Source organism: Podarcis liolepis (assembly GCF_965112155.1).
Source record: "Podarcis liolepis genome assembly, chromosome: 4".
NCBI lineage: Eukaryota > Metazoa > Chordata > Lepidosauria > Squamata > Lacertidae > Podarcis > Podarcis liolepis.
In genome coordinates, this window is record NC_139558.1 from 74,168,710 (window position 1) to 74,193,903 (window position 25,194).

At 43.3% G+C, this 25,194-nt stretch overlaps 1 protein-coding gene across 1 annotated transcript; it reads right to left on the bottom strand.

The window, feature by feature from the left end:
• Positions 1-3,066: 3,066 nt before the first annotated feature.
• On the bottom strand, positions 3,067-21,677 carry CCDC80 (coiled-coil domain containing 80). The gene is made up of 8 exons (XM_083500858.1): positions 20,919-21,677; positions 18,548-20,415; positions 11,751-11,907; positions 9,536-9,672; positions 8,417-8,565; positions 6,857-6,960; positions 5,799-5,879; positions 3,067-4,079 (listed from the first exon to the last, which is right to left on the bottom strand). The coding sequence occupies exons 2-8, from the start codon at positions 20,402-20,404 to the stop codon at positions 3,733-3,735; spliced, it is 2,832 nt and encodes a 943-aa protein (XP_083356984.1). The 5' UTR covers positions 20,405-20,415; positions 20,919-21,677; the 3' UTR covers positions 3,067-3,732.
• Positions 21,678-25,194: the final 3,517 nt, after the last annotated feature.

Sequence of the window (25,194 nt, forward strand, 5' to 3'; positions counted from 1 at the left end):
ACCTAGCAGTTCGAAAGCACGTCAAAGTGCAAGTAGATAAATAGGTACTACTCCGACGGGAAGGTAAACGGTGTTTTCGTGCTCTGCTCTGGTTCGCCAGAAGCGGCTTAGTCATGCTGGTCACATGACCCGGAAGCTGTACGCCGGCTCCCTCAGCCAATAAAGCGAGATGAGCGCCGCAACCCCAGAGTCATCAGTGACTGGACCTATCAGTCAGGGGTCCCTTTACATTTACCTTTAAGTCTAGAAGATGCATGAGGAAAGAAGACGTTCATGGATGATAAAGCAGAAATTCAAAGCTTCTTTTTTTACAAAGTGGCAATAACACGAATGGGTATATATGCTGCCAGTAACTGCATATGAATACAGACTGTTCTGTTAATGGAGTTTTGTGAGCCACATCAAATTGATCCACAAATTGGGTATCCACTTTATCCAGGTATTATTAATACATTGGATATTCTGGAGTCTCCTGGGGCAAAACAGGAGTAAAGCCTATGGTGACTTGCCCAAGCAAATAATGCCCTTAGTTGTCCCTTTATTTCAATCCAGGACACAGCCCAAAGAAAGCTAAAATACTGAAAAACAGCTTAACCTGTAGACCAACCCACATTTTATAACAGTCCCCTATTAGCCAAGGGTCATACCCAAGGGTCATACAATACAGGGAAAACAAATATTTCTCTAAGAATATAGCACCAGAGGTTTCATGGTAACCTTTCCTGTGCCCAAATCTCCCCTGCAAATCCCTGCATGGCTATTGTGTTATATGTGGGGTGGGATAGAGTACTTTTGTTGCCATGATTGGAAAGAAACCAAGCTGCAGCAAAAAACTACCTAGGATAATTTTGGGGAGGTGCTGGAAGGCTTAAGTTTCTCTTGCCTTTCAGTCAGTCCCCTTCAGATGTCCCCCTGCTCCTCCATTCATATTAAATGCAGACAAGTTGAGAAAGCACATTTTTTTCAGTGTAACATGTAGTTCTGCCCTATGAGAGAGGAAACTTTGCTTTGTTTGGCTTGTGTGAAATTTGATTTTGTTAAAAATATTTCCAAATAAAGATTCCAGATGCTTATTTTCATTAATAGTACAGTGGTATCTTGGTTCTCGAACTCAATCCGTTCTAGAAGTCCGTTCAAGATGTGGCTTATGATTGGCTGATTGGCCCCGGAAACAATGCCGACAGCCAAAACAGATGTCCGGCTTCCGGAAAATGTTCACAAACTGGAACACTTACTTCTGGGTTTGCTGTGTTCGGGAGCTGATTTGTTCGTCAACTAAGCCATTTGGGAACCAAGGTACTACTGTAGATAGCTTGCTTTGCAACGGAAACTCCTAGTACCAAAAAATAAAAAATAACACTCACCAAAAGAGTTAGAGCTTGAACTACTGTTGTGCAGTTTACTTTTAGTGCTTTCCACTGCATGTAATGTGCATTTAAATTGCTTGGGTCTGCTCACTTTTACCACAATTACAACTGTCCTTGCTAGTATGTTTCCAGAAAGCATTTGTGAGGCCATTAGCTTCAGATTACATTTCAGTTAAAGAAGCAAAAGGCAGAGAGATTTTTACTTAAACATTCCCAGAGAATTTCCTCCCATAAAAGGTCTGCACTTATAAATTTGCCTAACACAGCCTGAAGATTGACATTAAACAGGAGTAGTTAGTTAGACTTTCAAACCACATATTTTGGGCTGTATTCAACTAACTAACTAACTCATTGTGCTAGCAGAAGCCAGTACAATTTTCACTTTCCCCTCAATCTCCCTCCCAAATCTGTTGCAAAGGGTTGTGAGAATCTCCAGAAATAGCACTGGGCGGATGGGAGGAGGATTGGGGACATTGTTTCAAGCAGACATCCTTGCACTTAAAGAACAATAATCTTACTGCTATACTTAATACAGGTCTCTGTCTCCACTTGTGCACTGTGCATGAATACCAAGGGAAACCCTCACTTTTCTGCTGTGTTTTGCATTCCTCTGTAGTAATTTATAATTGATATTGGCCTGGTTTGCACATAATGGTAAGCCATTATTTGTTTAACAAAAGTGTGGATTTTTTGAACACCTAATCCCAGCACAACAGATTGACGGGCGAATGTGAAGCCATTGGTATGTTGTTGCTTTATGAACCATGGCTTATTTTTAATTTTTAAAAAGTAGCCAGGATTTGATGTTATGTTCAAACCCAACACCTTTGTTTAGCCATGGCAACCCCACCACAAGATGCTTGTCAAACTACAGAGGCATGAGTCAAGAGCAGATGGAAAAGAAACCAAGCTTTGGAGAAACAAATCCTGCATTGCAGGGGGTTGTATTGGATTGGGGAGCCTTCCAACCCTACAATTCTATGAATTCATGGCTTGTTTGCTTATCTGTGAGATGACTCAACAATTCCATGGCATTCCTCAGTACCATTAAAAATATACAATGTAGCCACACCACTGCAGAAATCACTTAGAAGTTACTTGCACATGTTGTCTCATAACTTTCTTTCTAGGAAGGCTGGAGACCGTAGTAGTAGTAAAGCAGCTCAGAGTCTGGGACACCTGCCCAGGTGTGCCACTAGAAGCCTTCATAGGTACCATGGCACCTTCGGGCACCAGATTGGCAACACTTGGTCTACTGAGAGGGCTCACGATTGAAATATGTGGCACGTTGAAACAATAGCCCCTGGCATAAATTCCTTCAAGGTGCCAATTTATAGGAATGCTGTTCCCGGGGGGGGGGGGGTGTGTGAAATCAGCAGGACTTGTCCTAGAGTTGAGATGAGTCTTTGAGCCCTTTTGTTAATCTGCTAATCTACTGCTGATTTCTGGTTTTTTTTGCTTAGGTTTCTAGGATGCATGTCTCAGTTTCCTTAAAGAACTCTCTGAGAATGACTCAGCTTTCCTTGCCAAGACAGGAGGATAACTTAGGATAGTGAGAAGATGTCTTCCTCCTTGGAAAGTGCTGTTATTCTACCTCTGCTGTCCCACAGGCAGGACCTTCGCTGAGCTGAATGTCTTCCTGCCTTCAAAGGGAGAAAAACTCTTAACAAGATAAAGAGGCACAGCTAAAGCAGCAACATGGTTGGCACAAAATCATCTCTCACTGTATTATTTCAAACCTTTAACAATCTCAAGTTTTCCATAACAGGTGAAACCATTATACTACAGAGCTGGCATGTTATAAAATAAATCATTCTACCCCAAACATTTTTTTTAATTAAAAAACCAACCCTTTAACATTAGTTTTTCTAAAAGGATTTCTTTTGAGCGGCAAATTTTGTAATATGACCCACCATTCCTCCACTTCAGCAAAAATTCACAACATTTTCTAATAAATATTTCCTCCCTCGGCATGGGGAAACAGGAAGCTATAGGAGTGTTAGTGTCTTATTTTACAGTTTATATTCTGCCTACAGTACAATGCCCATCACTGGAGTCAGGGTTTGTGGGGGGTGGGGGTTTCTATACATACATAGCACCAAGATATACCTTCAGATTAGAAGGGCTCCAGAATATAAAGGAGTCTTTATTCCATAAGGCACCAATGATACTGGCTTGACCTATTTCACATCATGCGTGTTATAGAGAAGGCCAAAGTCCGATACTTTAGTAGTCCCTTGACTGAACGAGGGAAGAAAAGAAGCATGGTCAGGTGACCATCAAATGCTTCCCACATCTGGCTGCTTGTGGTCTGAATGGCTACTAAGATGAAAGCAGGGTGCAGAGAAAGGTTAAGTTCCTAATTTCAATAGGGGTATCCATGGTGGTAACTTTCATGATGGCGGTAATCATCTTGGTAGCCTTCCTGGTACCCTTGGTGATAACCATGGTATCCATACCCGGCGTATTCGTCTTCTGGGCACCGCATGCCAAGAGACTGCTGGATGGCCATCTCCTGCCGCCGAAGTTGCATAGAGTCAATCAAATCGTACACAATCACCATGGACCACATTGGGGAAGGGTACCAGGATTTGACGTTCCCATCTTTTCCAACCAGAAGCATAGAGAAATATTCGGGGCTGATCTGGAAATAATTGCGGATATCTTTCACCAAATGAGCAGGGAGCTCTTCCCTGTCCACGCTGGAGCTCCCTAGGAGGAGACAGAGATTGGGAATTGCGTCAGCATCTTATGACACACAGACAAGTCATTCTTAAAAGCAAAATATGTATTCAAGCGTACTATATATGCAGCTGAAGTAGAACAGGCTGGAGGCGTGATGGTGGTTGAGAGGACTCTGGGCAGCCAAGTGAACATCATTTCCTGCCCATAGCAATAAAAAGCAAGATGCCTTTTTTTGGAAAATAGTCAGGTTTCTGTGACACATTAACCTCACTGTGGACTGAAAGTGTATCCACTAGGATCTCGTTCCCTCAGTGCTCAAATTCTTTGGCTTTCCAGTGTTCTTTGGAAGCAAACGGGGCTCCATTTCTATTCTTGGATATCTGTGGGATGCAGGTTAATAAGGGGAACGTGTGTTTTTGGTTTAAAAGGGAGTGCCATTGAGCTCTTCTAGTTCAGTTGAATTACTCGTGTTTATGTAACTGAGTTTTTCCAACTGGAAGAGAATTGTGTCGGCTTGTGGTATCTCATTCCTGCCCCCCACCCCTTTCACTAGATGTACTGCCCTGAATTATTTTCTCCTTATATTGAATTATAGCATGAAAGACTTGGGGAAGTACAGTGGTACCTCAGGTTAAGTACTTAATTCATTCCGGAGGTCCGTACTTAACCTGAAACTGTTCTTAACCTGAAGCACCACTTTAGCTAATGGGGCCTCCTGTTGCCGCCGCGCTGTCGGAGCACGATTTCTGTTCTCATCCTGAAGCAAAATTCTTAACCTGAAGCACTATTTCTGGGTTAGCAGAGTCTGTAACCTGAAGCGTATGTAACCTGAAGCATATGTAACCTGAGGTACCACTGTACGGCAATTTTGTATCTTGCCCGTTTTTTCAGTTGTTACATATTGTTAATCTAGCTGGTAACTTTAAATATACAGTGTCTGTGTGTGTGTGTGTGTGTGTGTGTGTGTGTGCGCGCGCGCGCGCACACACACTTCTCCAGAGGTTTTGAGGTGTTATGTTTGAAGAGGAAATATCAACCTACGCAGAAGTCATGGGGGCCTTGCCTCACCATCCCTATGCATGCTTTGACCACACTAGCTCCTAATCACATTGAGTCTTCTACTCATGTTAAACCGAATGCAGCCAGAAGTCCTCTTCAGTTCTTCCTGGCTCAACATAGGAAGGTCAGGGACCAAGCAAGTGGGATAGGGACTTTGGCAGCAAGGTCAGTATGCACAGTGTGCCCTATTTCCTGTTTGGGCATAATGCCTGAAGAAGACTACAGCTGAGGAAGGCTGTTTGTTTTTTGTCCTCCTGGCTTCAGGAAACTCACAAGGCAACTTAATAATAATGTTGGATAAATACAGAACATAATAAATTAAGTTTAAACAAGCACTGTAGGGGCCTGCTTTTCATACGTCTGTTTGCCCACTAAAACAAACTAGGGCCATGGGAAGTTCCTTAAAACAATTTCTCAAGTGTTGTTACTGGTATACAGCATGTTCCAGGATTTGCGCAAGATAGGACTGTGCTGTAGCTTCATGTGTGACTCTCATTCACGTTCTATGACCTTTCTTGCAGCCACAACTCAAGACCCATTTGAGAACAACTTCTGAAAATAAACTTACACTAATATGCATTCTAATTTTTTAAATAATCATAACAATTGTGATACATCATACAGGTGTATAGCTCAGAATGATAGGCACACACAGAGCTGTCTTACAAACTCAAAATAATTTCTCACCATTGATTGGATACAATTCCAGCATTCCACCAATATCTTCTCCCACACCTAACAGCTTGAGGACAGTTATGTGACGCAGACCTGTTAAAACAAGAAGGGTGTCAAAGACTGATGCCAGCTTTTTCTACTAAGTGAAAGGCAAATATTAATGTACTGCAAAATTCTCAGATGTACACCCACCCGCAATTCTATAAGCTCAAAATACAGGAGGCTGGTATGCAGTTTCTTTAGGAACATTGCATAGATTTGCCCAAATCTACAGATGGAAGATGCTCTTTGCTAATGATTTTAGAAGGCTACAGAGGAACCATGATCAGGCTAAAATTGCGGGGAGGTTATAGATTTCCTCCTACCTTCCCCACTCCCAATAATTTGAGCACAGATTCTAAACTTAAAAACTGTTATTTTACTGCGATCAAAGAAGGTACTAAAGAATCACTTGATTCAAGCAGTCCACAAGGATTTGAGGAGGCTCATTCCCTGCTATGTCTTGGCGAAACAGATGTTGGAGGCTAGCCTGATGTCTGCTTTAGACTACAACCACCATCAGCCCCAAAACATCTGGAGGACACCATGTTGGCAAAGGCTCTTATAGGCAATGAAATGCTGAATGCCAATGAATTAGGTCTGCGATTGTATGCCCAGTTCTCATGCACTATGCATGTGGAAGCTGCCAACCTCTTCTACTTGATCACATAGACAATCTCTCCATGCCAGCACTAGACATTTTTGCTGGCATGCAAAGCTCTTCAAATGATCAGACTGGTACATGTTCCAAACCTTGCACAGAGTGCACACAAGCAATTTTTGGCAGCCGTCACATCCAGGTTGCCATGGGTAAAATTGCTCTTAGATGCACCTCCCTCATACTATACATCCCATGAAAAGAACAGGATTGCTGTAGCAAATGGTACTAGCCAAATGTATAGGGTTATGAGTAGTTAATAAGCTAAATCTGGCCCATGTGCTTGAAGGTCCTCACGCGGGTGCAAAGGACTTCAAAAACAAACAAAACCAAGAGTAGTTAATAGCTTGAAAGCAAGCATATGGAGACTTACCAAAATTGCAGGCTTGCCCTGTAAGGGCTGAAAGCTGCTGTGAATATGCCCAGTCTTCGTCGTTGGCAGCAGATATCACTAGCAACCTTCTCCTCCATCGGAATCTGGAATGAGAATAGGTGGAGAAAATCTATTCACAAAGATTATTTCAAACTGAATTTAGTCCTGTTGGTTCTAGCGGGAATCAGATTTAAGTTGTGTGGCTCAAACAGACTGCAAACATGAGGAAGCAATTGTGCTCAAATGTCTTTGAAATGCCATTTTAGGTTTCAGGTTATTCTGTTGTGCTGTCAAAATTTCAAGTTTTTTTCCCCCTAGGCAGGCAGAACTAATGTAAATGAAATACTTTTTCCATTTGAGCTTCCCCACACCTCTCCTTTGAAGATCACCTTCCATTGCTTTATTCAGGAAAGTGAATGAGTGTGGGTTATTTTGTACATTAAAAAACAGAAGAGCCAAAGCTAACTATAGAGAGAGAAATGTACAGAGTAACATGTGCCGTTTCAAAGCAGGAAATGGTATCTTAAACAGCTGCAGATGTTGTCTTACAGATGGAACCTCTGCTCTCCTGTTTATACCTATCTTCCTGAACTTTCCCTTTCCCTTCTTTAACAGTATGTGTGCTTCCTCTCCTTCCTCCCCAAATTCATTAAACCTGACAATCCCTTAGCCATTTTATTAGTTGTTACCACGTAGTCCTATGCATGGTTACTTAGTAGTAAATCCCACTGAAATCAATGGTACGTGCTCCCAAGCATGTGTGTTTAGAACTGGAGTCTGAGACTGAGTTCTCTAACTTGAGACAAATTAGGAGCCTGCCTCTCTGAATCTGGAGGGTTTTCTCCCCCACCCCCACCCCCACCCGCGGCACCACCGGTTGTTCACTTTGCTGGGGCTTGACATGCAAATTAAGAACAATCAACATCATTATTTTGAATGCTTTTCCCAGGGAAGCAATGGCTGAGAAATTATGCTGCTGCCTGCTGTTTCATTCGGGGGAGAGGTAATTATAGAAAACAAATTAGTACTGCCAACGCTCATAGAAAATGAGAGGTCTCTCTCTCCATTACAATCAGTGAATGCCCATTTTGTAGAGGTGGGGGTGAGGATAATAAACATGATGTTTGGAGATATTTCCATTTATAAATGTTCTTATAAGTGGTTATTTCTAAATGTACTTCCCTCACTCTGTGCTCAATTTTAATTATTAGGTATCTAACTTTAATTACTAGATATTTAATTGCAAACAAATTTGTGCGGTTTCCCCATTGGCAGAAACGTAGGGTTGTATCCAATGCTAGTCTTACTATGAATAAACTTACTGAAGTGAATGAACATGACTTAGGTCTATTAATTTCAGTGGATATTCGTTGGAAACAATAAAAAGGTCTGAACTCAACCACCTCTCTGTTTTGGAACTAACTACTACGAAGATGATCGCGAGTTTTTGACCAGAGTAATCAGTTAATGGAAAATACATGTTCAACAAGTGCTTAATATTAAACCAATTTGCATTATTAAAGAGTTCTGGCATAGCCACAGGTGGGCTTTAGGAAATACCTGGACAAAAAGTTTTCCAGGGACTGTTTCTTGTCATCTTTGCAGGTAATGCCGTCACGTTTCTGCTTTTCCATATCTTTGAGACGTGATTGGAAGGTGTCAATCAAATCAAAAACAGACTTCATTGCTATGGGCACTTCATAGTATTGCTGTGAAAGGAAACATTGAGAAACGGTTTGATTGCAAACAAATCTCTTAGCATCTGCTTTCCCACTGAAAGTTAATGGCCAATGTCATTATACTGTCAGCTTCATTCTTCCTGACTGATTAATACTGATGGGTCTCAGACATGGTTGAAAGCACGTGAGCGAAGCAGGTCTGGTTCTGGTCGGGAAATTCTGTGTCTGCCATTTTGAGTTGCATGATGAAATAAAGGTCGAGTATACCAGTAAATTAAATATCACATGCAAATAAAGTAATGTTCATGCTACTGAAGATTTTCATAGTGAGTGCCTTCTGACACTTTGCAGGATCATTCTGTGGTAGGAGCGGAATGCCATGAAGGAATGGATGAATCTGTCAGCTTTGGTTTCTCGTTCATCCAATCTTTAATTCAATTCTCCACATTTCTGTAGCAACTTGCATTTTAGAAAATCTTCATGAAATTCCTCAGCATTTTAGTTTTAGTGTATACACACACACACACACACACACACACACACATCCAGTTTTGACTGCATTTTTGCAAGCATTTCATGATAATATAATGCACTATTTTATGTTATTTCCCCTAATTTATGCATTTTTGTGCAGACTTTCTCCAAATATATGCTCTTTTATAAACATGTTTTGGTTGAGGAACTGCATTACAATATTCGGAGAAGCGCAGATTTTGAAGGAGAAGGCTTTTACATTGGTTCAATAAGTGTGAATTAGATAATTTCTCATTAAAATGCAAGCAAAATCAAATTATTCCTCCATTCCTAATACCACGACCTGTAAGCATACAAGTGAGCATTTCCCCACCAAAATCCCTGGTTCCTATCATCTGGATTTGGGTTCCATGATTCCTACCATCTGCAACTTCTTTTGCTTCTTCAGGTACTAGCACAGTTTTTTGCTCCACTCTGTCCTCACTCATGCATCTCTCCTGCCCCAGGCTAAAATACTTCTCCCTACCTTGGCCCTCATATCAGTGTCAGTTAGCACCATGAAGAAGTCATTGTATGTCATTCCATATTCTCTCCTCAGCTCATTGATGAGACGCTGGTCCACGAGGTCTTCATCCTCTATCGCTTTCATGGGCTTCTCATTGTCTTTAAAGGAAAACAACATGGAGATTAGTACCAAACAAGCCTAAATCACTTTTGAACAGCAAGGGAGAGGGGGAAAAGTTCTTCCGTTCACCTTCTGTTCAGACGTACCCACCAAATCATACTGATTTAGTCTTTTCAAGGGGGAAGTGAGTGAAGTTTTTAAAAACATTACTTCTTCCTAAACAAGGATTTTGAGCACCATTCATATATGAAGCTGCTAATGCAAACCAGCCCAAATAATAGAAGGGAGACCAGTGAGAACCTTGACACCATCAACCCAGAGACATAATGTTAGATACTTAGGTTGCAGCCCTGTACCCATTGTCCTGGGGTTAGGTGTCACTGAACTCAGTGGATCTTATTTCTGCATTGATTTGTATAGAATTGTGCTGTTTGTCAGTACAAAACTTACATCAATCAAGGGTGTATAATGTGTTTACTTCCTTAAGGTTTTGGTTTCTTTAGGGTGCGTAAGTCCATGAAGGCAAGACTACACAAATCACTTTTATAAGGCTTCTGTACAATATGCAAGTTAATACCACAAGATGAAACCAAATAGAGTAAGCCAACCAGAAATGTCATGGGGGGGGGGGGAGAGAGAGAACTGGTGAGAGATTTCATGGGATGGGGGTGCTAAATTCCAGGATCTATTTTAAACTCCCGCTGTTCCCTATTCAAAGTTGGTGTTTCGACACTTTAAACTAATTGAGGCCAAGTATGTTTGTTTGTTTATGTTTACACAGCAGTGCAGCTCTTGCCCATGAATAAGATATCAAAAAACTTTTTTATCTGTATAAAGCGTCCTCATCATTCATTCTTTCTCAGACCCTCACGGCCTGAAAAAAGAACTCCTGTGGTGTAATTCTCCCCTGCAAAGAGGAACACCCAAGGAGCAGCCCAAATCCAATACTTGGAAATATTAGGAAATCAGTATATTTTGAAACATTATGATTATGAAGAAAGGCTGCATCTGTAACAACCTACATGGATGCAATTTCAAAAGCATTCAATGGTAGCCCAAATCTGCTTTTACAGCTAAATATCAATTTCTGCACTATTTCATGCACTCCTATGTAAACAGGAACACTTAAGAGCACGTGAATCTTTAGGTTACCATCTAAACTATTCAGATAAATGAGGTTATACTGCAATTAAACTATCAAACTTTCCAAGGACTCATGACAAATGAACTTTGCCTCGATGTGAATTTTATTGTTGTATTGGTTTCATACAAAACCAATCAAACATGTCTTATAAAACTTTATAAAATTGTCATTGTTTCACAGCAAGAATGTAAAGTTCACTGAATGACAAGTGTGAACACAAGGACAAAGGTCAATTACTTCTTTTTTTAACACTAGCCAGTCAGGTTTGTGTGTGTTAGATAATATGAGCCTATAACCAAAGACCTGCAAAATAAGCTGGACACTGAGCATATGAGCAGAATAAAAAACCCTATTTAGGTGTTCATCTTTATTCTGTCCATAGGTCACACATGCCACCCCCTTCCTCAACTGAGAGTGGGAAGGTCTGAAGGGGATTGTAAGCACATTCTTCTGAATGGGCTTACAGTCCTCCCTGTAACTGGGAACCTACATCACCGAGGGCTCTTGGTCACAGGAAAGCCAAATGCCATGTTTAGTTGAATGCATCTTCAGAACTTTCCATTCATGACAAGGTCAGAGGTGGAGGGGGCCATGTGGACAGCCCAGTAGCCGCTCTAGGAATAAATAAACACTTGAAAGGGCTGGTATACAAAGTTCTGGAGACAGGAGATGTTCCTAGTCTTGAACCAAATGACTTCCTGGCTTATGGCATGGCCAGGTCACAATTCTCTGTTTTCTGCTGTTTCATTGACTTGATAGACCAGCGCAGTGATGCTCCAATTATTTGAACATTTTGCCATGGAAAAACAAACGGGGGAAATGCCAGCTATGCAAATACAAAGGGTGGGAGAGGGAAGAACCATATTACCACAAAGGGACTCTCAGGGTTTTTTATTTTTTTAAAAAACAAGCAAACACACTAGTTTCATGCGTCTATCGCCCAGAAAGAAATGAAAGGAAAGAATTTTCAACCTAGCTGGAAGTGGTCGATCTTCATGCGGCTGTTGTTCACGGTGCCAGAGATGGTGATCACTGAGATTTTTCTAGTTGCCATTTTGCAAAAGCTCTCCAGATACTCATCTCTCTGTTGCACATACATGGTGCTGTCAAGCTTGGGAGTTGTGATCAGCTAGGAAGATGACAGAGAACAGAAGGTTTAGATTGTTGGTTTTTGAACCGTGTTAATATCGGAAGTCATACATAGATAATACTCCCAGGGTTTTCACAACAACTCGTAGACAACGGGCTGTATATAATGCTAGCCCTACTCAGAGTAGACCAAATAATGAGCCTAAGTTGGTCCTTAATTTCAATGGGCCTCCTCTTGAGTAGGACTAGCACTGGATGCAGCCCTGAGGCCTGGCCTACATAATATATTTTCCAGAGGAATCTGCTTCTATCCTCCCATCTAGAATGTTTAATGCAACTCTCAGCTCACCATATGAGTCAGAGCTAATTACATATGCTTTTATCCAAAGCTGCACTTATGCATGTGTGTGGCCATACCCTCCCCAGCAAAAAAGTCCCCCCAAAACACTCTAGAGCAGAGGTTTTCAACCTTTTTGGGCCCACGGCTCCCTTGACCAACTACATTCTTTCTGCGGCACCCCCATGCGCTCAGGAACCCAGTTATGTCACCCCTTGCCTGCAGAGCTGGCAGCCCCTCACCCCTTTTCGAACACCCTCTCTTGGGGAGTGTTCCCTCGGCCTCCTCTCCCCTCTCCTTGAGAGTCCTCTGGGCAGCCACAGCTGCTTCCATTGGTCTCCGAGCTGCCCCCCCGCCCCAAAGAGAGGGGCCTCCTTACACTGCCCCACAGGGGCCTGGGAAACACCCCCTGGCCAGCCCCAGAGGCACTATTCACCTGAGGAGCTTGTAGCCAGGGCTGCCGCAACGAACAGCTGTGCAAGCCTTTGGGAGGAAGATGCGAGAGGGCATCAGAGGAGGGAGAGAAGGAAAGAGGGGCAGAGGCCAGTGTTGCCTGTGGCACCCCTGACCATCATTCAAGGCACCCCGGGGTTGAAAACCACTGCTCTAGAGTGTCCCCTGACCACTCAAGGCCAGTTTTCGGGGGGGGGGAGTGCCCTCCACCCTCTGCACAGTAGAATATTTGGCTCCAAGCCAGAGGGAGTTTTTCTGCCCCTGCCGCATGTCAGTGATGGCTTCCAAAAGGGATGACAAAATTCTCTATGCTGATCACCTAGCAAATGCAATGCCTACCCCAGCCCCCAGTTTTCCTATGTAAAACAATTAAACAATGCCTTAAGCGTGTTGCAAATAAGAATAGGGTGTGTTATACGTGACTGTTTAAGTACACAGTGGAAGCCGCGGGGAGGGGGGGAAGGTCTTTCAGAAAACTATTAACTGAGGTAAACACTGACAACATATGTCACAATCGCCTGCCTGCTACCAAGTCACATTCAGGGTTGGTGTATTGATTTACAAAGCCCTGAACAACTTGGGTTCAGGATACCGCAGAGATCACCTGAACACTTCTATCCCAGCTCAGTCACTGAGATCATCTGCAGGAGCATCTTTGCTCCTTTCCTGTGTTGGTGAGGCTCGTTTGACAACAAGAAACCGAGCCTTGTGTCATTAGCCCAGTCCTGTAGAACTCCCTGCCCATAGAGATTCAGCAGGCACCTTCTGTGCCAACTTTTAAAGGCCTGCTGAAAACTTCCTGTACCACTGGGTATGCAGGCAATTCAGAGTACACCCCCACACAACGATCTAATGTTGATTGTTTTTAATTTGTTTTGCTTTTAAATTATTTTTAACTTTTTCTGGTTATATTGTTTGGTTTTATGTTGTAAACCGCTGTGATATAGCTTTATGTTGTAGTGGTATGTACTGTAAACATTTTTTTATAAAGAAAGAAAATTAGCTTTTTGCATTATGTGGCAACTTACTGCAGGCCAGAAATTCCAGGGGGAAATAGCCACTGCTTAACCTTTGAGTAACCCCACAGTCTCCTCACTGGGAACACCCTCGCTTGTGTGCTTGTGCTAAGCCAGTTCGATATGGTAATACGCTATCAACCTTTTGCAACTGGAACTTTAGATAAAAGTGTTGGCTGGTTTTAATTTCTCACCCGGCAGCAAACCAAAGGTGTTTGCCTTTTATTTACATAGGACTGGATCAGATTGTAGTGCACTGCCAGAAACTTGGCTGTTGATTGGGAACGCAGTCAGGCATGAGGAGTCGCAGGCCAGGATCTGAGTAATGCCTGAGGGGTCTATTTAATTATCATTCCTAAAGGCTCTCTAAGCAATTGCACCATGGTCAGGCAAAGGTCAGTATCCAGAAGGCAGCCAATAGCACAGAACATGGAAATGGACTTGAATGGACAGGAACAGAAGAAGCAAAATGAACAGGGTTTGGGCAGCTAAAGACTGATGAAGTCAAGGATTACCTTGATAACAGCCAACAAAGGCCAGAGGCCATTTTGTGACACTGCCTTAAAATTCCTGAACTTTCATAGTTTCCTTGAACTCCTAGAGGTATGAAGTGGAAGCTTCTGCCTCAAGCCTTGAAGTCGCCAAATTCAAGCCCCAGAACTGCCACTGCTTCATACACACACAGCCCTTAGCAAGAAATCCAATATAATGGGTCAGATCCAGACTTAGTCATACTGAAGTACAGATCCATTAAAATCAGTGGGGCTTAAATTAGCCATGGTGATCTTAAGTCCCATTGATTTCAATACATCTATGACTAAGTCTGATCCAACCCAACAATTATTTACATTTATATCCTATCTCCCCTCCAGGCAGGAGCAGTCAGGAAGTGTGGGGGCTGTCCCGCCATGGACTTAGCTTCCTGGTGCCATTTTGCCGCTGCCTACCGAGACAGTGTGGATGCAGAGTAGCAGTGAGGTCTGGGTGGTGCACATGCAATCTGGTAGCAGCACCACATTGTTTCTGCTGGTGCACCCACACCACCCCAAACTTGCTACTGCCCTACAGTACCCTATACCATCTTGATAAGTGGTGCTGGGAGATCAGGTCTGCAGCGCCACCTTTCCTTGGTGCAAGTTGGGTAGCTTCTCATTACAACACAAACAAAATTGTATTTCTCTCCAGTTCCTACCTCAAAAGTGATAGCAGGAGATTATTTGTTGCTTATACCTACCACTTTTGTTGCTTCCTGCTCCATACTAATCCCAATTTCCCCTGCTCACATTGAGCAGCTGTTTTGTAAGCAAATACTGGTATATTTCACTCTTTTTAAAAAATGTGGGGAGGCCTGTTCATGCAGGGGGTTAATTTTAGTATATGTTATACATGCAGACTGGCTGCATCCTCTGTGGGGATGAACTCAAGTTTTCAGACTGCCCTTCCACACCGCAGAGTAGCAAACAAAAGCAATGTAACTGAGCCAAAACAGATGGGCCTGAAGCAAAACCACAGACACAAACAGTAGGTGGAAGTCAGAAAGTCAAAGCCAGTGATAAGTCTAGATTTCAGAGTTGGCTCTTGCTTCTGTTTCTTTAACAGGACCTTGAATGTCTCCATACCATTAAAAAGTTTATCTTGCAGATTTCTACCAATCTGGCTGCTGTTGACGTCACAGGAGCAGGCCAAGACATAGCAAACAGACCAAGACATTATGTCCTGGTCAGTTGGCATCTCTTCTCTGCTTTGATCAAGGACTTTCCCTAAATCTAAACCACCATAACCTGCTAAGTATTAGGACTTCACTATGAAGGTCAAACTATGAAGATTACCGTATTTTTTGCACCATAACACTCACTTTTTTCCTCCTAGAAAGTAAGGGGAAATGTCTGTGCGTGTTATGGAGCGAATGCCTACGGATGGCGGGGGGATCTGCTGCAGTCGTGAGCAGAGGATCCATGGTTCCCCTTCCTTCCCTCCTCCATGGTTACAAAGCATGGATCCCACATGGATCCTCAGGATTTTTGCATTGGGCTACTCCAAACTCACTGTCAGATCACATGTCTGTGGCCACAGCATGAACCACAAAAATCATATATCCACTATTTCATTTAGAATATTTTTTTTCTTGTTTTCTTCCTCTAAAAACTATGTGCGTGCTATGGTCTGGTGCGTGTTATAGAGCGAAAAATACGGTAGGTTACATTTTCTAATCTGCTACACTTTGAAAAGAAAGATTGATTGCTTTGGTTGAAACAATGCTAGAAAGAAAGTTGCCTGTAAATTCACAATACATTGAAAGCACCTTTAAGGCACAAGGCTCTCTCCACCCGCCACCCCCCCCCCAAAACATTGCTTGGATATTTTCATATTTAAGTGGTCTAAGCAGTTTGGAAAGTAAATCAATAATAATAATAAATGTATGGTTGGTGCTGCATTTGCAAACAAGGCTTATAATTTAAATCCACTCACGGGCGCATGCTTCATTAAGAGGCAAATCCATGTATGGGACAGTAATTAGGGCTTTCACTGGTGGAATAGACCTCAGTACCCAACACATGCTAAGAAATCATAGTCGTGGATGCACCTGATTTTGACCACCTGAACAGTGGCTCTGCTTTGCCAGTTGAGCATGAGATTGTTAATATCAGGATTGTGGGTTCAAGCCCCACGTTGGGCAAAATATTCCTGCATTGCAGGTGGTTGGACTAGATGACCCTCGTGGTCCCTTCCAACTCTACAATTCTATATCTCTGCTTATCCCGTTAACTATCATCCTGATCTCATCCTGACCTCACCCTGTCCTGCCACTAATTTCTTTCCATAAAAGTTAGCACCTCATTAAAGGCACACAAACACTCCTGTATGTATTCCTCATACCTGAAATGATGCTTCATCAGGGCATAGCCTGCCATTGCTCTGCCGTAAACTTTGCTTTAAAACTTTTTTTTTTGTACATGCTGCTTAATTCCTTTTTGCAAGCAACAGAGAAAGCTGACCTTGCACAACCCAGGTATTATTCTTATTATCATTATTATTATCATTATCACAATTAATAAACCAATTAATTAATTAAGATCTGGGAGAAGCATTCACCCTCAAAATGAAAGAACTCCAGCAGTTATTTATACCAAACAGCTAAGCAGGTTAATATGCAGAAGGAAAACACACTAAGGCTGCAATCCTATGCCCTTGGAGTAAATCCTATTGAACTAAGTGGAATTTACTTCTCAGCCAGCATGCCCCAGGTATGTGCTGTAAAGCTGAAAACATGTACACACTTACCTGGAAGTAAGCCACATTGCAACCAAGTTGCATTTACTTCTCAGTAAGCATTCAGGGGAATATGGCACGCACACAAAACTAAGGAACTTTTCTTTACCAAAGGCTATGGGCCACACATTATATTGCATGGTTTCCTAATCATTATACTTTGTGGCAAACAAAACAAATGTTGTACACTTAAGAGATGTAATGTAGATGCTTTTTGTTTCATGGAGATTACTGTGTATGAAAAATGTGGCCTATGAAGGGTGTCTGAATTGTCACACTATGCCTTCAAGCTGCATTCCTCCTGCCAAGGAAAACATCTGAGCATATTGCTTTGTGTCCTCTGTCAAAGGATTTCAGAGAGGAGCCGGCTAATAATATGTGAAGTTATTAAATTCTGGAGATGCAAAGCCACGTTGTGCTGCTTTTAAGGTTCAGAAGCTCATCACAAGCTGTTCTACTTAAGAGAAAGGCAACTCTGCATCTCACCAACAACTTTGTAAGGGATATGTTTGCAAATGCATTATGTTCCTGCCCAGGAAAAGTGCCAAAAACAGTTGGCTTGGTTCTGAAACCCAGAAGTTATCAACATTACTGTGAACAGATGTCAACTGGAAGAGCTATGAGTTCAAATATATATGAAAACAGTGACAACGCAACCATGCTGAACATAGCACATCCTTATTTGGATTTCTTTTAAGCCCTGGACTAGCAAAATACAGATCCTACCATCTTCAGCTCCCCAGTTATAGGTTTCTGGCAGCTTCTGCACATGATTGAGAAAGGTTGCATCATATGCCCTATGAGACTTATAAGGCATACATCACATTATTAGGATTCATGCCTTTGGAATATGCCCAGGACAGACTAAAGATCATTAGGCAGGGGTGGAGAAACTGTGGCCCTCCAGATGTCACCAAACTCCATCATTAGTCCCATCCATCATGGGCTATGGTCAGATATGAGATAGTCCAACAACATCTGGAGAGCCATGGGTTCCGCTTCCCTGTCATGTGATGGTGACACTGAACAGTGTTTCAGGGCCACAGTCCAGCAGGGTTAATCTGGCAGGGGCCATCTGCTGACTGTTGGAGGAGTTGAAGTCCACAGTGGGTGGGGCCACCGTCTTTCTTTCTCTTCCTCTCTCTAGTGTGGGAGGAACAGATCACTCTTGACAGAGGTCTGAAATGACTGCTTGCAGAGGGATCCTGAAATCAGGCCAAGGGTTGCATAAAACTGGGCTGACATTGAGTCCTACCTTCCAGCAGAATTTGTCAATTTCTTTTCAACTCACTCTGGTATCACCTGCTTTCCCCTGAAAGCAGTTAGGGACGAAGAGATGCCACCAGAGCAAGTGAAGTGTTTTAAATAAAGAAAAATGGGCACCCAAGGCTTTCAGGAGACAGAAGTGTGTGATGGTTGCCAGCTTTGGCTGCTACACATAAAGGTAGACACAGGGCCTCAGTAAGAAACTTCCAGTGCAATTGTTATCAGAAGTAAGTCCTATGTAATTCAATGGGGATTACTCCCAGGTAAGTGGGTTTAGGATTGCAGCCTAACTTGTGAACTGACCTTAAGTGATGCATGCCCATGTATAATCTACTTACCAGGAGACGTCTTCTGCCTTCAAATAAATCCAAAAGTGTTGTCACAGATTTCCTGGGGGTTTGCGTGAAAGGCTTGGCATTGGACTTCAGGACTCCCTCGCTGTCCGCTTTGCTTCCTTTCTTGTTTTTCTTGTTGCGCTCTTTCTCTTGCTTGTTTTTCTTTTCAGCTTTGTCCTTCTTGGCCTGTTTCTCGTTTTTCTTCTCTGATCTTTCTTTCTTCTTCTTCTCAGGTTTATCTAAGCGGTCGTGTTTCCTTGGATCTTTCCCTTTCTTTGGCGGGATATGTCCCGCCGGAACATTTTCCTCTAAGCGAGGAACAGCAGGCTGCCCTGAGTCGTATTTATCCTCGTATTCATTGCTCAGTATTTTCTCTTGGGCTTTCTTTTTAGGTGGTTTGCTTTTAGCAGGCTTGTGCTGGCCTGCTGTGACACTGGAACCTCGACTGTTATAGTCCTTCCGGTCTGTGCGGTTGTCTCTGTATCGTCCGGCACTTGCTCTCGTGGGATGCTCCGAGGTGGTTGTTGGGACCTCTGAATGGGTGTCATAATGAGTGGCTTTGCTGGGTCTCCTTGTAGTGGTCTGTTGCCTCTGTGTGTGGGCTGGATTCCTTTCTCTGCGATTCTCTTTCCATACAGGGGAGGAGAAACTCTCTGTCACCCGAGCGTCAGTCATCTCAGGAGCTGTGGGAAGCAAGGTGTGTGATTTTGTGGTCCAAGTTCTCTGTGTAGTCGGCACAGTGGTGGTGGTGGTGGTTGTAGGCCTGCTTGCTATTGTCATCATTCTGGTGATTGGCCTGAGAATTGTGGGAGGAAGAGTCGGTGCCCTAGTTGGAGGGGGAGACAGTGTGGTTGTCGAAAACTTCTTCACAGTTTTAGCCCGTGTTGGCTGCCCAATGCTTTTCCTTGTTTCTTCTTTCCTGGATACTGGTTGGACATGTCCACCACCTGGTGTTGCCCTAGTGACACTAGCACCATTGTTGCCTTCCTCAACAACCCGGCCCTCTGTCCCAGCAGCTTTGCATTTCTGGATGAAGCCTTTTTGCCTTATTTTCTCAATTTTCCTGATGGGACTCTGGTCAATGACTTCATAGATGGCCTCCAGCCTAACTGGATAAGGGTATCGTTCCTCTACTTGCAATGTCTTCTTTAGCAGCACCATGCCAAATTTGCCCTTCTCCAGCTTCAGAAAGTTCATGAGTTTGGAAATGAGGCTAGGATCCAGAGGTTGTTCCAGGATTTTCCCTTCCGTGGTTATCTTCCTGACTGTCCCTGCCTCTTCGCCCTCCTCATGGAACAAGACAATCTGCTGGACATGCCTCTCGGCCAGTTCACAATAGACATCATCCTTCAGAAGGCTCATCATGAGCCGGTAATAGCCATCAGAGGCATGAGGAGCAGAGATAATCCAGACTCTGTTTTTCCCAGCAAAGCTAGCCAGAATGTTGGGGGAACTAGACCCAGATGGGAAACGCACTGTGCGCGATCGAAACGCAGTGGATGGCCCTTCATCCCTAACCATTTCCACCTTAGGTCTTTGTGTCAGCCGTACTTTAGTCCCACCAGTCTTCACCTGGGCACGGGAGTCATCTTCTAGCGGGGCTACTTGTGGCCTTTTTGGTTCCAAAGAATCCCTTTTGACAAGAGGACGTTGAGGAAACCTCCCAGAAGGGCTTAAAAGTCTGTGGGACACACCAGCTCTCCTCGTCTGTGCAGCTGATTTGCTACTGCCCCTATAGGCCAGAGGCACTCTCCTAACTCCATGCCTCCCTCTGTCAGCTTGCCTCAATGGCTTTTCCATGCCACACACTAGCCACGCAGCCCACAGCACAGTTAAACTCACAACCGGTGCCCACTTCATTGTGGGATTGACTTTAAAAATAAAAGAAGATGGGGACAAGTGTTAATGACCATACTGGGTATTCATATAGATTGCAAAAACACTTTCCTTCCTGAGAAATTTTCCTAATCTTTCTTAGATGCTTTGAACTTCCTTCAACATTTCTGAGAATCAGCACCCTCCAAATTTGCCCCCCTTTTCCATTTTAGATGGAACTCCACTCTTAACATAGGCACGAATATATAGAGAACAGCATTCTCTAGTTTCTCTCTCTCAAAGAAGGGAGATTGGCCAGCTTGTGTATCAGATTAGGACGGTTTGCCGCTATCTTTATGTTGTTCACACTGCAGCAGTGTGGAAATTTCATTTCAAGAAAACATAGGCTGAGAAACGACTGAGATAATCAGCAATGGACAACTGGGATCTGTTCAAACATCCGCCTCTGCACATGCATCTGCCTACACATTTAATACACATATACATACACAAATGTCAGCTTGTCCCTCAATAGTTGCAGAGCAGTGTCAAAACTTACCCTTCCGGGAAACTCTCCTTTCAAGAAGTGATTCTGTCGGAGCCTTCTTTTAGACTGAGGGCTTTGCCATGTAGATCTGCTGTAGGCAGCTCGGCAGCTTTTCTGCTACACAAAACGGGCTCCAGACAATGTCCAGTTCACGATGGCTCCCTTCCCTCCTGCTTTCCCCTTTCTTTCTCTTTTCACTTTCTTCACCAAGCTGGGTGCAATGAAAGGGATTTTTCTAAAGGGTCTTTGCTTTTCTCCATCTAGCCGCAGTTCTGACTTTTTTTTTTCCTTTTCTTTTCAGGAGGCAGCCACAGAGAGGCACATTTCTCTGATGTTAGAATTGCTGCTATTGCTGGAGCTCTGTGCTCTTTCCCCCTCTTTTTAGAGTCCCACAAACTTCCCCATCAATGCCCTCCTCCTCCTCCTCCTCCGTGGAGTGCAGCTCCTTTGTCTCTCTCCAGAGAGCCAAAGCATCAAGGCTAATAGATTTTCCAGGCAAAATTCAAACACCCGCACAAATGTGATACTGAGGAAAGACTTTCTCCTCACCTTGCTCTCCTTTCCTAATCTTCCCTCTCCCTATCCTCTATTTTTCCTCCTCCTACCCCCCCCACCTCCAAAACCACTTTTTTGGATGTCCTCCCAGAAATGTCAGGATAACTTCAGGCCAGCTCCAACCCAAACTGAAACAACAGTTTCAGCCACTGGAAATAAGAGAGGCAGAGGGAGCTTCGGTTTAACAGATCAACAGAACATTGCCTCCTTTTCCCACTTCCGCACAATTTTGAAAGAGAGAGGAGGGAGGGTTTTTTGTGGGGCGGGGGAGCAGCTGAAATGCTACACATCACCATCATCAATCACTTTTTGGAACAGGGTGGTTGAGACCTTAACTCTTTCAGCCCTTTTGGCTCCTCTGTCCTTTCATGTTTGAAAAGTGGACCCACGGCTTAAAAAAACTAAGTAACATACTGTCCTCACCTCACCTATGTTCAAAATAATGTCAGTTTTTGAAAGACAAAAACACGTTGCTTTCTTTATGTCTTTTTTTAAAAGTATATTGCTTTCTTTTCCTGAGAAGTAACACTAAATCACTCGGTTTGTTTTTTTTAAACAAATTTCCCTTTCCAGATTGTTTTGTGGAAATGCAGGCCTCATGTTTGGCTAGCAGACCCTACAAGGCAAAGCTGTGTTGTGTACATGGAACTTTTGATACTTCAATATGACACTCTGTAGATTTCAGGCATGGGCTGTGCGCACACTACAGGCTTAAAATGCAGCTAGATCATTATTTGATTCAATTCCAATAAAAGTTGGGGAACCCACAAGAAATGGCAAGATTGACACAGGATAGGCACGTATTGTGTGGCTGACAGTGTGCGAGCATTACTTCCCAAACTAGCAGCAGGAGCACACTGGGTCCAGTGCAAACGGGAGCATGGACACAGTCGGAGTATGCACTTTATTGTCCTTCAAAGAACTCAAGGTGGGATGCGTGGCTCCTTCTTCCATTTTACCCTCACAACAACCCTGTGAGGCAGGTTATGTCCAAGGTCAACCACTGAATGGTCATGGCTAAGTGATATGAACATGGTTCTCTGTGATCCCAATCCAATATGTTATGCACATAGAGTGGGGGACACAAAGTCACTGGCTTCACCCTTATGGATGTGTACAAGGTCACACAAGTATAAACTGCACATATAATGCCCATCTGCACATATAATGCCCATTCTTGTTCTTTAGTCACACATACAGAGTGTATGCACATACAATGTGTACTGGCTGTTTCAGAGATTATGCAAATGTCAGTCTCACCCACACATTACATTTTAGGGGCATACTTTTGTTCTAAGACTCCTAGTTGCACAGGGTGGCAATATCCATTCTGACTGCAGTATGAAAGTAAAGAGATAAGCTCCCTTTCCCTGAGTGCTGCCTTCTCAGTAAGAATCCTCCCCCTGCCTGAAATTAATTAAGGAAAAAGAAGATATATAACTATATGGTATGTAAAACGTAAAGGTAAAGGACCCCTGACAGTTAAGTCCAGTTGCAGATGACTCTGGGGTTGTGGTGCTCATCTTGCTTTCAGGCTGAGGGAACTGGCATTTGTCCACAGACAGCTTTCCGGGTCATGTGGCCAGCATGTCTAAACTGCTTCCGGTGCAACAGAACACCGTGATGGAAACCAGAGCACATGGAAACGCTGTTTGGTATGTATTAAGTGACTATCTAATTTGGCCCAAAGGCATCATTCAGTGCATAGCCTCACATTTCTCACACTGCATCTCCTGAAGTTTACTATGACCAGTTGATGAAATATAGTAGGACAGTTATGCTTTTGTAGTAGTACCTTTAACCCAAATGTAGTATCTTTAACCCAAATGTAGTATCTTTAACCCAAATGTCATCTTCGCATTACACATTTAAAGCTCATGACTGTAAACTGCCCTGAGATCCTTGAATAAAGAGAAGTATAGAAATTTAGTAAATGAATAAAATTAAATAATAAATGGGTGATGGTACCCAGAGAGGATGGACTGCAAGAAGATCCAACCTATCCATTCTTAAGGAAATCAGCCCTGAGTGTTGTAGCAGGAACCCCCCCACCCCAATCATTCTGTTTGTACAAACTTCACACACTCACTCACTCACACATTACATACGCCACATTTCTGTTATAAATTCATAGAAAAATCAACCATACATCGGATTGCACTGTTCAATTTTTATTTTACTCCATATGACAAGGACTATCAGAGGGGGGTGGCTTGGTTCTGGTCAGCCATAATCCCTTCACCATCCCAGCACATCCACAGGAGCCCTGCCCAGCTGCTATGCCAACCCTGATGATCCCAGACAGAAGACAATCAAGATCACAAAGAACTTGCATATGGGAGTGGATTCAGCATGGACTGAAACAAAGGACAATGATCAGATCTTCCCTCTGGGGGCAGGAAACTGCAAACTCCCCTTTGTCTCCTGGAAGTGACTCATGGGGAGGGGGTAAGCCAGGTGACAGGACACTCAGGTTACCACCACAACTCCTCCCTCAACCCCTCCTTTCTGTAATGTATGCATGATGTCAACCCCTTCTGTAATGTATGCATGATGTTTCTGGGGGTGGGCTTGACCTAGAGGATGGAAATTTCAAAAGTTTTTATAAGGTCTTGCACACCATCTTTCTGGGTCTTTCCTCTCTCCTGCAAGTGAGGGGAACACCCTGTTGCAACAGTTCAATAAAGGCCAAGCCTACAGGCTGCTGTTTTGCTCCAAGTTATCCTGGTTGGTGTCTTTGTTTTTGTCCAAGGGAGCCCTCGGATTTTTCCGGTAACAGTGTTCACTGGAAGGACAGATCCTGAAGCTGAGGCTCCAATACTTTGGCCACCTCATGAGAAGAGAAGACTCCCTGGAAAAGACCCTGATGCTGGGAAAAATGGAGGGCACAAGGAGAAGGGGACGACAGAGGACGAGATGGTTGGACAGTGTTCTTGAAGCTACCAACATGAGTTTGACCAAACTGCGGGAGGCAGTGGAAGACAGGAGTGCCTGGCGTGCTCTGATCCATAGCCAGAGCTGGGTGTGTGCAAGCTGGAAGCTAGAAGTAGCCAGAGAGGGAGAGCCATGCTTGGTTTCTGCTTGGATCCAAGGCTGAGACCATGGGAGAAGAAGGACCTTCTGACTAAACGACTAAACAACAACCCAGCGGGGACAAATTCATTTGTGGAAATGAAGTAGTTGGAGATCTGTCTCAGTTCAGTTAATAATAATAATACATACATACTCATTCAAGAAGTGAGAGTGTCCTTTGGATTTAAAGGAAACAGAATCCTCCCCTCCAGGTTGCCCAAATTCCACCACATATTTTTATGTTACTAAAGGGAATATTCTCTCACCCAACTGAATCATCAGCATTTAATATATGAAGAAGAGCAATGGCCTGCTGTATAAGCCGTTTCAGATACAGGACTTTGACATTATATTCTGTAAAGAAAACCTCACTTTCTTGACAAGATAATATCTAAAATATGGCAGATTCATCTTGCATGGCACATTGTTGTAAATACCTGGGCATTCTTGGCATATGTTCTTGCCAAAACAGAAAGTCCTTTTCCACACAGCACAAAGTTAAACTATGGAATTCTCTCCCGCCAGAAGTAGAGATGGAGGATAAAACTATCAGTGGCTATGAGACACAATGGTTATATTCTACCTCCACTGTTGGAGGCAGGATACCTCTGAAGGCCGGTTACTGGGATTCACATGTGGAGAGAGTTTATGTTGTTCTCAG